The sequence below is a fragment of the Oryzias latipes genome, chromosome 6 (assembly GCF_053564925.1).
Source record: "Oryzias latipes strain Hd-rR chromosome 6, Olatipes_Hd-rR_3.1".
Classification (NCBI taxonomy): Eukaryota; Metazoa; Chordata; class Actinopteri; order Beloniformes; family Adrianichthyidae; genus Oryzias; species Oryzias latipes.
In genome coordinates, this window is record NC_136242.1 from 29,837,130 (window position 1) to 29,849,528 (window position 12,399).

General features: G+C 40.9%; 1 protein-coding gene across 2 annotated transcripts; it reads left to right on the forward strand.

The window, feature by feature from the left end:
* Positions 1-341: 341 nt before the first annotated feature.
* LOC144992486 (uncharacterized) lies at positions 342-10,701 on the forward strand. 2 transcript variants are annotated; one of them, XM_078948960.1, is made up of 5 exons: positions 342-452; positions 5,372-5,458; positions 6,825-6,897; positions 8,440-8,535; positions 9,244-10,701. In XM_078948960.1, exons 2-5 carry the CDS (start codon positions 5,420-5,422, stop codon positions 9,390-9,392), a joined length of 357 nt encoding a protein of 118 aa, XP_078805086.1. In that variant the 5' UTR covers positions 342-452; positions 5,372-5,419; the 3' UTR covers positions 9,393-10,701. The 2 variants fall into 2 exon arrangements, with proteins under 2 accessions (XP_078805086.1, XP_078805085.1); XM_078948959.1 differs by lacking the exon at positions 342-452 and adding an exon at positions 3,559-3,763.
* Positions 10,702-12,399: the final 1,698 nt, after the last annotated feature.

A 12,399-nucleotide genomic window follows, 5' to 3' on the forward strand; every position in this document is an offset into this window, starting at 1 on the left:
AAACGAACGACGTACACGGATCTATTTGTCTGCAAGTGAATGCATCAGAATGAAGCAGAGCAGGGAGCGTGGTCCGTCCAGCATAGTTTCTGCGGAAAAAAAAACGATTTTTTAAAATCTTTTTCCGTCTGCTCCTGACTCTCAATGATTTGAATAAAGAAATACTCCGAAATCCAATTTCAAGCTTAATGTTCTTCATATTTCTTCAAAATTTTCTTCAAAAATTCCACAAGGGCCTGATAAAAACACAATTTTCATTGTAGTGGGTTTTTATATGGAAAAAAATATCTTTGTAAACCAAGGTGGACAAACAGATCTGGTCCCACCCATTTCTCCGCCCACAAAGAGAAGGTAACACGGAGGCGCTGATTCTTGTCTGACAGCTAAGTCGTCCTCTGTTTTTGCCTGCTGCTGAATGTGTCGCCATGGAAACCGTCTGACGACCATAGGGGGTAAGTTTTTCTGCTGTTATTGCCGTAACAGAGTCACACAACTGGACTCAACAGCAAGCTTTTAGCTCCCTGTTCTGAGCTATGATTCCCCCCCCCCCCCCCCCCCCCCCCCCGGGCTTCCATCATCAACACACTCCTGTAGGCGGCTGCTGCTGCTGGGGAGTCGACACTGTTGTGTAAATCATCCTCACTCCAAACACACTGACAGCCCCCATACAATGCTGCCCCCCCCCTTCCCTTATAAACACACAACATCTTGTCATTATGAATCTCAGGTTACTGTTAACAGTGTGTACATACTGGGAGGGGGTAACACCACAAATGAACAAAAAAAAGTCCCAAAACTGAGTTTTACTGGAAGGGAAGTGCATGTGTAGAAATGTGTGTTTGTGTATGAAGATACCCCCCCCCTCTGCACCTTGTCTCTGATTTGCCGGACATTATAAAGCATGCATGTTATGTGACGGCTGGGGGGGCCTGCAGGGCTCAGACAGCGGGGACGAGTAATGATATTGTAATTACATGGCAATTAATTTTGCAGAGCATGCTGAGCCTGGGGAAGGCCAAGCAATGATAGTTTTTTTGTTCTCTAAACTGATTTTATGGATGTTCTCCGACCATGAGGAACGCAAAGAAGCTCCACTCTCATTTCTGTTACACCAAAAGGGCAACGCAGGACTTCCTGTTTGAATCACGTTGAAATGACAAATTAAAGTCGGATCAGATCACCACAAATATTCTCCAAGTGGTTTGTTATAATCAAGTCAGTCTCCATTCACTCTGATGTAAAATGTTCTAATTTGTGTTTTTCCATTGACTGTATCAGATAACTGGACCGAGTGAGTGTGATGTAATGCTGTGTTTTTCAACCAGTGTGCCGTGGCACACTAGTGTGCCGTGAAAAATTGCCCTCATCAACTGATCTAGAAACATTTACCATCTCCAGGATATCAGCTCTTTGTTCATCCAAACAGGCCCTGATAAAACACTGAGTAGTTAGGAATATGAAAGATCGTAAAATACTTTTTTCTTTGTGTTTATTTGATTAAATCAAAGACATTTTGATAAGAATAACGGGACTGCGATTTAGCCATAGCGTTGGCTGTATTCGGAAAAGTCCCGCCCCTTTAACTGTCTCCACCAATCATTCTTGAAAGCTTAATCACATGTCATCAGTCTGACAAATCAGAAGTGGTTAAAGTCCTCACTTCCTTTTTCTGATTCTGCTCATAAAGTCTCTCAGTTCCAACAAAAATACCAGCTAAAGCTCTTATTCAACGGTGTAGCTTTCCACAGAATCCGGTGTCAGACCGTGGAAAAAATGAACAAAATAATGAAGCTCAGAGGCGCTAGTCTGTTTGCGTTCGGCGGCTGTCTGTTTGCGTTCGGCTACATCTCCCATGATGCATTGGGTTAAAGTGACAGCGTCTCAGCGCACAATGAGTCTTCCTTTGACATCTTGAAACCACAACGAACACACATCAAACAGTTTTTAAATCTTCTAACTTAACTTTTATTACATCTTTTAGAAAAAACAGCTGCAGCTTCCAGCTTTTTCTGCCTCAATCATCACAAAAATGCATGTGAAATTGCAGGGGGGGGGGGTTGGGCTGTAGATCAATACAGACTATGAGAGCACAGGAGGATTTTTTTTGGATGTTGGTGTGCTGCGGGATTTTTGACAAGACTAAAGTGTGCCGTGACTCAAAAAAGGTTGAAAAAACACTGATGTAATGGACAATGGTTTACTTCCTGCTCCAACAAAAGTCAATTGCTCGTTTTGCATTTTTTGGCAAAACGAGCTGAAAATTGTCAGTAAGCAGTGATTGCTTCTAGTCATCATTTTTATGGTAACCACTCTCACCAATCAGGATGCACCTTGTTGGAAGTCCACACCCCTACCACTTGAAAGCAGGCTCTTGAGACTCTGTTGGACCACCTACTTTCTTTGAGGCATCTGATTGGCCAGTTCATAACTTGAATACCTTGCGCTACAGAAAAAAAAAAAAAGGATTATCTGTAGAAGTCTTTAGGGTTTTGGGTTCTTGGAACCAGCTGATTCTTCCTATTTGGAACACCTGGGAGAGAGTCGCTCAGTCCAGTTCTCAGATACAGTCCATGGTTTTTTCATGTGGATTTCTGTAATTGTGTTTGTGAAGGTGTGTGTTTTCTGTGTGATACATTTGTTTTCTTCATCTGTTTAAATTGTTTGTGTTTGCCTGTCTGTGTGTTGGTGGACTCAGGTGGACCTCAGCAGGACAATCTTCACTTAGCACCTTCTAATGAAAACAGCGCCCCCCCTGCAGCCGTCAGTGCGTGTCAGTGTGGAAGTGACAGAATAAACTCTCATTAAGCATCCATGTGCGATGGCAGACTCCCCACATGCCACCTTTTTGCTACTTTTTGAGGAACATTGGAGGGAATTAGGAGGGCAGAAAACAATATTCACCTTGTTTGATCCACTTTATTTCACCAGCATGAGGGTAGGGGGGGGTCTAAACAACAGAGGAGGTGGGGGTGATGGAGAAAAGGGAGATCGCTCACTGTCGTTGTTGTTCAAGTTCTGCCTCAGAGGACACAGAGTTTTATGAATTTACAGAGTTTGCATTTGTCTTCAGAGAAACATGTGTGCATCCCTCAACCTGAAACGAGCATTTATATGTCTAACTACTATTATGACATCCTTCTGAGTTGGGAACAGAGTTTTTACTGCTTGCAGCATCTGTTTTATGGGTTCCTGATGAAAGAAAAAAAAAACTAAACTAAAACATCAAGGTGATGTCAGGGAAAATTTGGAATTTATCTTTAACAACAGCAATATTTATTTATATGCTTGTTTGTTTTTTAACAAAAGCAATAACTAGATATGTACCTTTATTATTAATACTATTATATATTTTTTTAGAAGTCACTGGGTTTTATTGAATAAGGCCAAAAAGGGGCATAATCTAGTGCTTTTGTTTGCTTGTCTCAAGTCCGGATAAATGGAGGGGGTCGTGTCATGAATGGCATCCAACACAAAACCAAACTAATTATGAAAATCACAAACAGAACATCTTGAACCGGATCGGTGGTTGCCTCGGTTACAACAACCACCAGTGGTGCGGTTGACCTATAGGAGGGTGGTGAAAATTTACTTTTTTTTTTCACTTTTTTCACTTTCACTTCAGTTCAGTTCAAAACCTATATAGGTTGACTTAAGCCAGGAAAAAGAAAGTTTAAACTTCGCTCTGTGTTGGTTTTGATTTGCTTTCATAAATTCTAACGTTGCGTTTCCTCCTCATCTTGCCCTCTTTGGATGGATCTAGTTTGTAAGTCCTGTGGTGCGCTCGCTGTGTTGTAGAATCTGCTGTGGTTCTGTGTAGTTCTGTAAAGGTGTGCTGGTCCATTCAGTTTAGAGCAGGCTTCAATCCCACAATGCACTGCACATTCCAGCTGACAGGAAGACATTCATACTGTGTCAAATTCCCTAAGAACTCCCCTGTTAGTGCACTATATAGGGCGTTCCACATTTTCTTGTAGTGTCCGAACCTGAAATTCCAAAATCCTGTGCTCTGGAAAATTCCCAGACGTCTCTGCAAAAAGAAAACAAACTAGACAAGAAGGAGGAACCTTCATTGAATTCCTGGATCCAGATTGTCAACAAATTATGTCAATTAAAGTGATGTCTGTAAATTCTGGAAAACGTTACCAGACTCAAGAAGAAAAGATGTATCACATATGTATATAATAATGTGAACAAAGATCTGGATCCTGTCTTGTCTGATTCTCAGCTCTTCATGGTTTTCCTGTGAGAGTTCTATGTTTATCCATTGAACTTAACTCCTTGACACTTGCATTTATTTCCAGGTATTAAAAAAAGCACTTGTGTTTATGCTTTTAAGTAGAAGCTAAATTGAGGTAATTTTGGAGCCCAAGTGCATATTTGCACCAATAGCCGTCAAGGGGTTTAATATCCCACATTACCATAACAACAATGAGATGCAGATGTCAATAATTTTGCTCATGGACAGTTTGATGGACAGGAACCTATCAATCTTTATGAGACTGTTCCACTCTAAGTTGAGCCTTAGCTGAGTTCCACTTTACAAACTCTGTCCATCAGAAAGACTTCATGTAGACACCAGACTCTGGAGAAGACGCAGTCCTTCCATGCTATAATAGGTCTTCCTCTGTGAACATTAGAGAGTGCCGAAGGTGCTCCAATTACCTGGATTAGGAGAAATGTGTTCCTCTAGAACTCTTCTGTGGTCATCCTCAGATATTGTGTCACTTAGCAGCTTCCTGACAAAAAAACATGTCTGTTTTCCTGCAGCTCTGTGGACACTGAATACCTCACGCCCTCATTTCAGCACATGAACAAACGCGATTAACAATCTGTTCTCCATCGACTGGGAGGCCCTGAGAGGGGTTATCCCTGAGTGGGGCTCTTCGGCATGAAATCCCACTGGGCTGAGTTAAAGCTCACACTCAGTTTGTGTGTCTGTCTGTAGCTCGCAGGCAAATCGGCTCGAGCTAATGAGTGTGACTTCGCTTCAAAGCAAGACTTTATTCAAATGAGATGCCCTCTCCCTCCAAAACAATACTTTAGCACAACTGTGGACAAAAACAGGGAACGTTGAATTAAAAAAAAAACATATCTGCCTATTTTGTTTTTCAATTCTCTTTTTTAAAGTTTTTTTGTGAGAACTTGTGATATTTTTAAATGGGCATTTAACCAATACAAATATGACACATTTCCTCTTTATTCATGTATTTGTGTTACATTTAATAAAAAGTAATTTAATATGAAATATTTCATTTTTTTCTCACATAGAATAGGGGGACTTAATTAGAAGTGGTCCGATTTAAAGTGTCAGCTCTCTGATTCTTACCTTGCCAAATGTTTGTTGTAAACCCAAGAATTGATATTTTTTCAGACGGCACTTCACTGGGCAGTCAAGCAGGGCCGCAAAGACGCCGTGGACATGATGCTTCACTCCGGCGCCGATGTTAACGTCAGATCGGTGGGTGAGCGTGTGTGTGTGTACACCTATGTTCCGCAAAAATACAAAGTTTTTAAAATATCTCAGCTTTTGTTGGTAAGAAAATCAAAAACAGAAGTCAAAGTATTACCTTTGACTTCCGGATTGAAGCTTGGTTTGAAACAATATAAACCAGGTCCAGTCTACTTATGCTGAATTTCTGTTAATGATTTACTCAATTATTGATTAAGTATATATTGACATAATTATTCTGCTTGGATTTGTTTTTTCAAAATATTTGAATAGAAGCTAAACAAATATTCATAGCTATTTCCTGCTGTTTTTTGAGGCAATCGGTGCGCTAGTCAGGATCCAGAAATCCACCTTGACTCATCTCATTTGGAATCACAACACAATACATCACCTAATAAATATAAATAAAAATAACCCTGGTGGAAATGCACTTCAAGTAACTTCCATGCAATCAACAGCAGATAAGGCAGCGATTCCGGAAAACTAGCATGAGGCGCGGGCCTCAAGGCCTGGTGTTTGGCAGCCCCGCACTAGAGGGGTTATGATACCACCAATTCAGTCCCCAACTCACTGCAATGTAAAACCATTTAACTATATGGCAGAAACAAAAGCACGGACCAAAATGTTCAAGAACGTCGTGAGCAAAACACCTCGTTCTGGTCGGTGAACCCTGACCTCTCCCTCTTTTCTCCTCTCCATCCTCCTCACCTAACTTCTCAATGGCAGCATGTAAGTCACCTTCCGAGCTGTTTCTGTGATCTCAGCTTCAGTTCGACCTCCACCACTGCTAATCACATCCTGCTTTTTTCTTCTCCTCAATCCCACGATGCCTCACTGAAGGGGGTGAGACCTGTTGGATGTTCTTCTACTCTGCACAGCATAAGGATATCAGAAACCTTAGTTTAGACTAAGGCTGTCTCTGAATTCCCTCACTACTTTGTGCACTAGCAAAAGTGTTCACCATTTTGTCGGGGTGTCTGAATCAACAATTCCCAAATGTAGTGTCCTGAAAATTACCCAGAAGTCTCTGTGAAAAGCCAGTGTCCAAAGATTGCTCAATAGATTGGCCATTAGAGAATACCATGGATTAGGCCAGTGCTTCCCAAATAGTGGGGCGATGCGAGGCCAGGGGGGGCGCGCAGTAGTAGCGGTTTTGGGCACAGGTCATCCTTAAAACAACTGTTTTTTTGCTTCCTTTTCCCAGCTTTTCTCCTCTAATGTTGTTCTCTCCTCCAGTCTTGTCCCCAAAGCCACCAGATCAGACTTTAACCTGTCTGTTTCCACTTTTTGAACTCTGTATTTGCTGTGATGCCCCTCCCGCTCTGTCAGTGAATGCTGCTGAGTGAGCAGATACGTCTGTCTTTGGTGATTTCAGGGTTACACGGCTCTTCATTTGGCCTCCATTCATGGACACGAAGACATGGTTCGAACCCTGATCAGCAGCTATAGTGAGTGGAGCCACTAAACGTCTAACTGTTGAGATGTTTGACACAAAGGAAGGGAAGTCAGCAAACATGGGTCAAATTCAGCAGCAGCTGGGATTGTTTGACCGCCTTTAAATTCCCACCATGAAACTCGTCACGCCCTGCCTGTGAAACGATACCAGTCCACCTGAAGGTCCTACATCACACACATACCTATGCCTAAGAAAACTCATTTTCAGCCAGCTATATATTGCTTTAATAAATGCATTTGACAGCATTTTGACATAAAACAGCCCCCCCTATAAACTAGTCAAATGTACTAAAATGTGAATCATTTTCTTTAAGTAAGCAAATCGGCCAAAGGGGATAAGAAAAATGGTCTTATCATGCAGAATTCTTATTTAAGAAAACAATTCTAGTCATCAAGACTTTTTTTTTCTAAAACTAAGATTATTTTTGCCAAAAAAAACTTGCTTAATTGGTACTTTTTTCTCGTAAGACATTCTTTTTATTAAAAACAAGTCTATTTGCTTTATTAAGATTTGGTGTTTGAAGGGGATTGGTTGTTAATGGAAAGTGCATCACAAATAAAATTACTGTTAACGTTATCATTTATTTTTCATAGCTCAAAAATGTTTTGAGTTAATCCCTAATCAGATTTATTTAAATATTATTTTGATAAATGTCATAAATCTGTGCAGGAGATTCTGAAAACATTCTGGACTACCAGCCAAGTTCAGTCTCCAAAAATCCAGATTGCGGATCTGAAGAAAATGGTCACTACAGACGGATGCTGGAGATAAAGATGAGCTCTCTTGAGTGTTACATTTTGAATTGTCCCGTGGAAAATGATTGATCTGAAATGTTTCTGCTGGGTGACCCATCATCTCAGCTGCCAATTCTTCCATTATGAACGAACATAAACATTTATAATAAAATATCACTGAAATGCAAATCAAGTCAAAACTTTATTTGTTTCATCTAACTTCTGGATGCATCAACATTCATCTCTGTTGTCAGAAAAACTGAATTTTTGCAGTCAGATCCTGCTGAGCTTCATAAAGCATCGTCCCGATATCAAATGAGACTTTGTGGGCTTTGAAACGGTCCTAAATCCTCTGTTCTGTTTGAAGGGTGACAAAAATGCAGGAGGAGAAGCTTAGCTTTGCTCTGCGGAGTTCCTCCAACTCAAACGCCTCCTGATCTGCTGGCAGCTGGAGGCGAAGGATTTGGTTTCCTGAGTGGTGATTTGGCTGCCAGCAGGTCTCCTCACTGCCATGGAGCTCAGTTTGGGTTTCTCTAGCGGGCGGCTTAAACCGGGTTTGAGGCAGGTGGGTAGGTGGGGGGGGTGGTAATCAACCCGTAATGCGGGTTGGTTACTTGCTGTAACAATTAGCTCCTCCACTTAGCCTCCTGCCTGCTCTGCTGGGACGCCAGCGTGAGCCGCATGAGTCCCACTGAACTTCCTGAACTAAAATTTGGAGTTTTTTCCGCAGGAAAGACTCAAGTGATGATCAGTGTGAAACGTGAGTGTCCTCCTGATGAGATCATTTATCCCTGCTTTAGATGCTAAGACTAACATTCGAGATTACCATGGCAAGATGGCCGTTCACTACTGGAAGGGTTCCAGTGACGTCTTTAACCAGCCCAACCTTCAGCCAGGTCAGTGCTGTTATTCTAAAAGTCCCGCCTCAAAGTTAAGGATCTTGTTAATAACAGATTTGTCTGCAGTAAAACTAAAAATTGTAGTAAACGTTTTATTTTAACTCCTAAAACTCTTAAAAGTCACCTTTTCCATTCTGATGTCTCTTTTTTATTCTAACTTCTGTTGAAATAATGTTATTTAATGAAAATATGTAACCACAAGTGTAAAAAGTTGCTTGTAGATAAGTTCAAATACTTTCAAACCTTCTAAAACATATATTTATATATAGCACCTTGTGACTTCTATCTGTGAAAGGTGTTATATGAATACAATTTACTTACTTACTTACTATTACGATTATAACTCATCACTAGTTGATGAATGTCCTTGATTGAAACTCCCAATAGCAGCAGAAGTCTGCTTATTTTTTTGTTTGATTGAATCCAAAAACGTGATTTATCTTCACCAAAGAAAATAATTAAGTTAAATCAATGTTAAACGGTTTATCTTTGCAGCCTAAATACTCTTTTTAGAGTGTAAATGAAAGCAGTTAGATAGAGTAACAGTCCGAACGTGAAGTTCTTCAACTTCACAAGCTGAATTTAAGTACAGTTTCATGTCACTTTAAGTCTCAGGATGTTTGCTTTTTTTTATGTAAACGTGTAGAGAGTTTCATCTTCTGTTGCTGATGTTGATGCATAGTTTTGATGCATTTCTCCTTGCAGATGGGAGTTTCTTCCAGGCTCGCCGCTTACAGCGATTTGCTCTTCCCTCTTTTCGGCTGTCGCGCTCTCGCAGTCACGGACAGCTTCACCTGGAGTTTAGGACTCTGCCTCAGACTGCATCACACGATGCACTGGACCTCCATGTGTAACGTCCACCATCCTGGTTGGCCCAAAGACGCCTGGTCATTAGCGATCACAGTCAACGATTATCCATGAGACTATAAAATGTCTGCCTAAAGTGGGATGACCACAGGCCACTGACTGGAATTCATGTCTCCCAACTTACAAATGACCAATTGGGCGGGACAATTTAAAGAAAGTTGTGTTAAGGCCACCCACCTGCCAATCAAACATGCATAAATTTGATTTCGATTTTAAGAAAAATTGCTCAATTTAATTTTTTTTACTCACGGGTTTACAATAGTTTTTGGTGGGTTTAAAATTTGACTTATTTGCGCTTAACGACAAATTACTCTCCAGTGGCCGTTTGAGGAACTGCATATTTAGTCCTTGATTTACATTGGGAAGCAGGCATTGCGGCTAGTTTGTGATTATGAAAAAAACAAACAAAAACTTTTTTGAACTGTGCAGGGAAATTCAAACTCAACTCTTAACGTGAGTTTCCCTAAAATTCACCGAAGCTACCTGATTCATTTCTTTTAGTCTTTTTTTTAATTTACTTCAAAGCAAAAACAAAAAAAATCCAATTTTGTCTGAAAAGCTGTCTCAGTGGTGTCCTTTTCTGCTGAGGTGGCGGTCCCTTCTAAATCTGAGCATGTGCTGATCCCAGCATGAATCACAGCGGGACTCCCCCTCACGCTGAACTCCTTCTGCTCAGAATAACTGCCTTTCAGGTTCCAGCTGAACAGAAACTTTTTGTTTAAGTTAGTTTTTGAAAGTGGCCCTGAATGACCCTCAATACACGAGCGTAGACCAGGGGTTTGCAAGCTTTAAAAGTCAAAGAGCCATCTGAGCTTCTTTCTTTACTTGATCCGCAAAGTCCAATTGTACCCTTTTGAAGGGCGGCAGTGGCTCAGGCGGTTGAGCGGGTCGGCCAATGATCGAAGGGTCGGCGGTTCGATCAACTAGGCAAGACACCTACAGCATTGCTCCACTGGTGTTAGGTAGACTGCCGGTATGCGCCTACTGGCATACTGGCAGCGACGCCTCTGTCAGTCTGCTGGGATTACATCGGTAGCTTACCATCACCTTGCGTGAATGGACACAATGTGAGCGCTTTGACGTCTGGAAAAGGGCAGATAAATCCAATCCATTATTATTATTTGTTCTTTACAGTGTAACTTTTATAATAAATATCAATTGTATGATTTTTGGCATAAGTAAAAACAAAAATATAAAGAAAAAATAGCATTTTTTTCCAAATGTGAAAATGTTTGTATTACTTTTGACTGAAGTTTGTGTGACTTCCTTTCAAAATAAAAGACATTCTGTGCCAAATAGGATTTTTTTTAAAAGAGCAGAATAAAGAAGGAGAAACCATATTTAAGTCGCACTTTTAAGTGAAAAGTCCAACATTTATGAACAAATTCACCAAGCTTGGCGTAATGCTGCGTTCACACGGAACACAATTTATGCGTCAAACTTGCGTTCGATGCCTCTTTTGACTCACGTCAAACTTAATGCTCAATGCTTGTCCAAGACACCCGACACCCATTGCATGTGAAGAAGCTACTATCTGAATTTGTAGCCTCATCACTACATGGAGGCTTTGACTGTGTGTATCTTGTTTATAATGCACGGAAGATACGGATGATGAAAGATTATGATGATTTACTCTGAAGAACTCTACAAAAGCATCAATATTAACGTCTCGATCTCTGGGATCATGAGATCATTTAGTCTTTTTTTATTTTTCCACACACCGATCCTTACCCTCTATATATAGTGCATGAGCTGCAATTGAAAGACAGTGTATTTATCTGTTCTTCTGTCTCTCTGTGACCCAGTTTGACGACTTGCTGCTTGCAGCAAATAAGAAAAACATATTTAAAAAAATGCTAATAAGCAACCTGTTGTTAGTGGAAAAACAATGAATAAATAAGCCTATTTGTGTTTAAATATCACAAATACATAATTCGCTCCTGAATATAAGTCGCACCCCCTGGTGATAAAAAACACAACTTATACTCTGGAGCATACGGTATCTTACTTGTTGGTGCACCTCAGCCATAAATGTATAAACAAATCTGATCTAGACCAAATCAATGCTACTTAGGTGCTTTTAAAAATACTATTATAAAATTTTTCTTTAGCTAGAGAGCCACTATGGAAGGATAAAAAGAGCCACACGTGGCTCTGGAGCCTCAGGTTGCAGACCCCTGGCTTAGACTAACTCCTGGTTTTGTTTCATGGATTCAAAAGCTCTTGTTTAGAACTGAACTAAATATTGTTCTTCAGCAGGAGAAATACCTGGACCAAAACAGGAAAAGTTCCTCAAAAGCCCCAGTGAGCCGTAAGTAGGGGTGCAGATACCTGCAGAGATGCTGGATCTGTGTGAGGGACTGCAGCGTCCTGCTGGAGCTGTCAGTCACTGCTGCTGACATTCTGCAGCCGCAGGAGAGACTACCAGCCCAGCTCCTGCAGCACAGCAGGGCTCAGCGGGCCTGCAGAGAGCTGATGGTCCTGACTAGCCTCAGGCCCAGCAATGGGAGTGATGGCCCACTCCTGGTGGGTTCACAGTTGCTGATAGACTATTTCAAAAAAGTCCTATATTATCATGTATCATCAGATGATGTATTCTTTTTCCTCACTCTCATTGGCACTTTAAGATTGGGAGTTGGGTCATTTAGACCCACTAGACAGTGGGCTGAACCTTTTTTCCTCAATGATTTGTGATCTTCTTTCCACCTTCATCCACCTTTGTCATGGTAGGGAGAACACATCAATGTAAGGGTGGGGTCATAGGATAGCACAAGGGTTAAGTCAGTGCCACGTGTTATCAAACCCATTTTTTAGGATTTCTTTTCAAAGTTAGCAAGTAAAATAATACAAAAACCCAAAGAAGAATAAGGCTTCTGAATTAAAAATACAATAGCTCAGGCTAAAATATAAATTTGCACAAAAATGTGGCATTTATCAGCTAAACTGCACCATGGAGCCCTGTACGAAAATTATTTTTATTCTCTGTAACAAAAA

Bases quoted from the DNA above. Each gene is read 5' to 3' on its own strand.
- LOC144992486 (XM_078948960.1), top strand. From the start codon at position 5,420: ATGATGCTTCACTCCGGCGCCGATGTTAACGTCAGATCG. The intron at 6,898-8,439 runs GTGAGTGGAGCC...TCCCTGCTTTAG, and splicing joins AACCCTGATCAGCAGCTATA to ATGCTAAGACTAACATTCGA. The intron at 8,536-9,243 runs GTCAGTGCTGTT...TTCTCCTTGCAG, and splicing joins CCAGCCCAACCTTCAGCCAG to ATGGGAGTTTCTTCCAGGCT.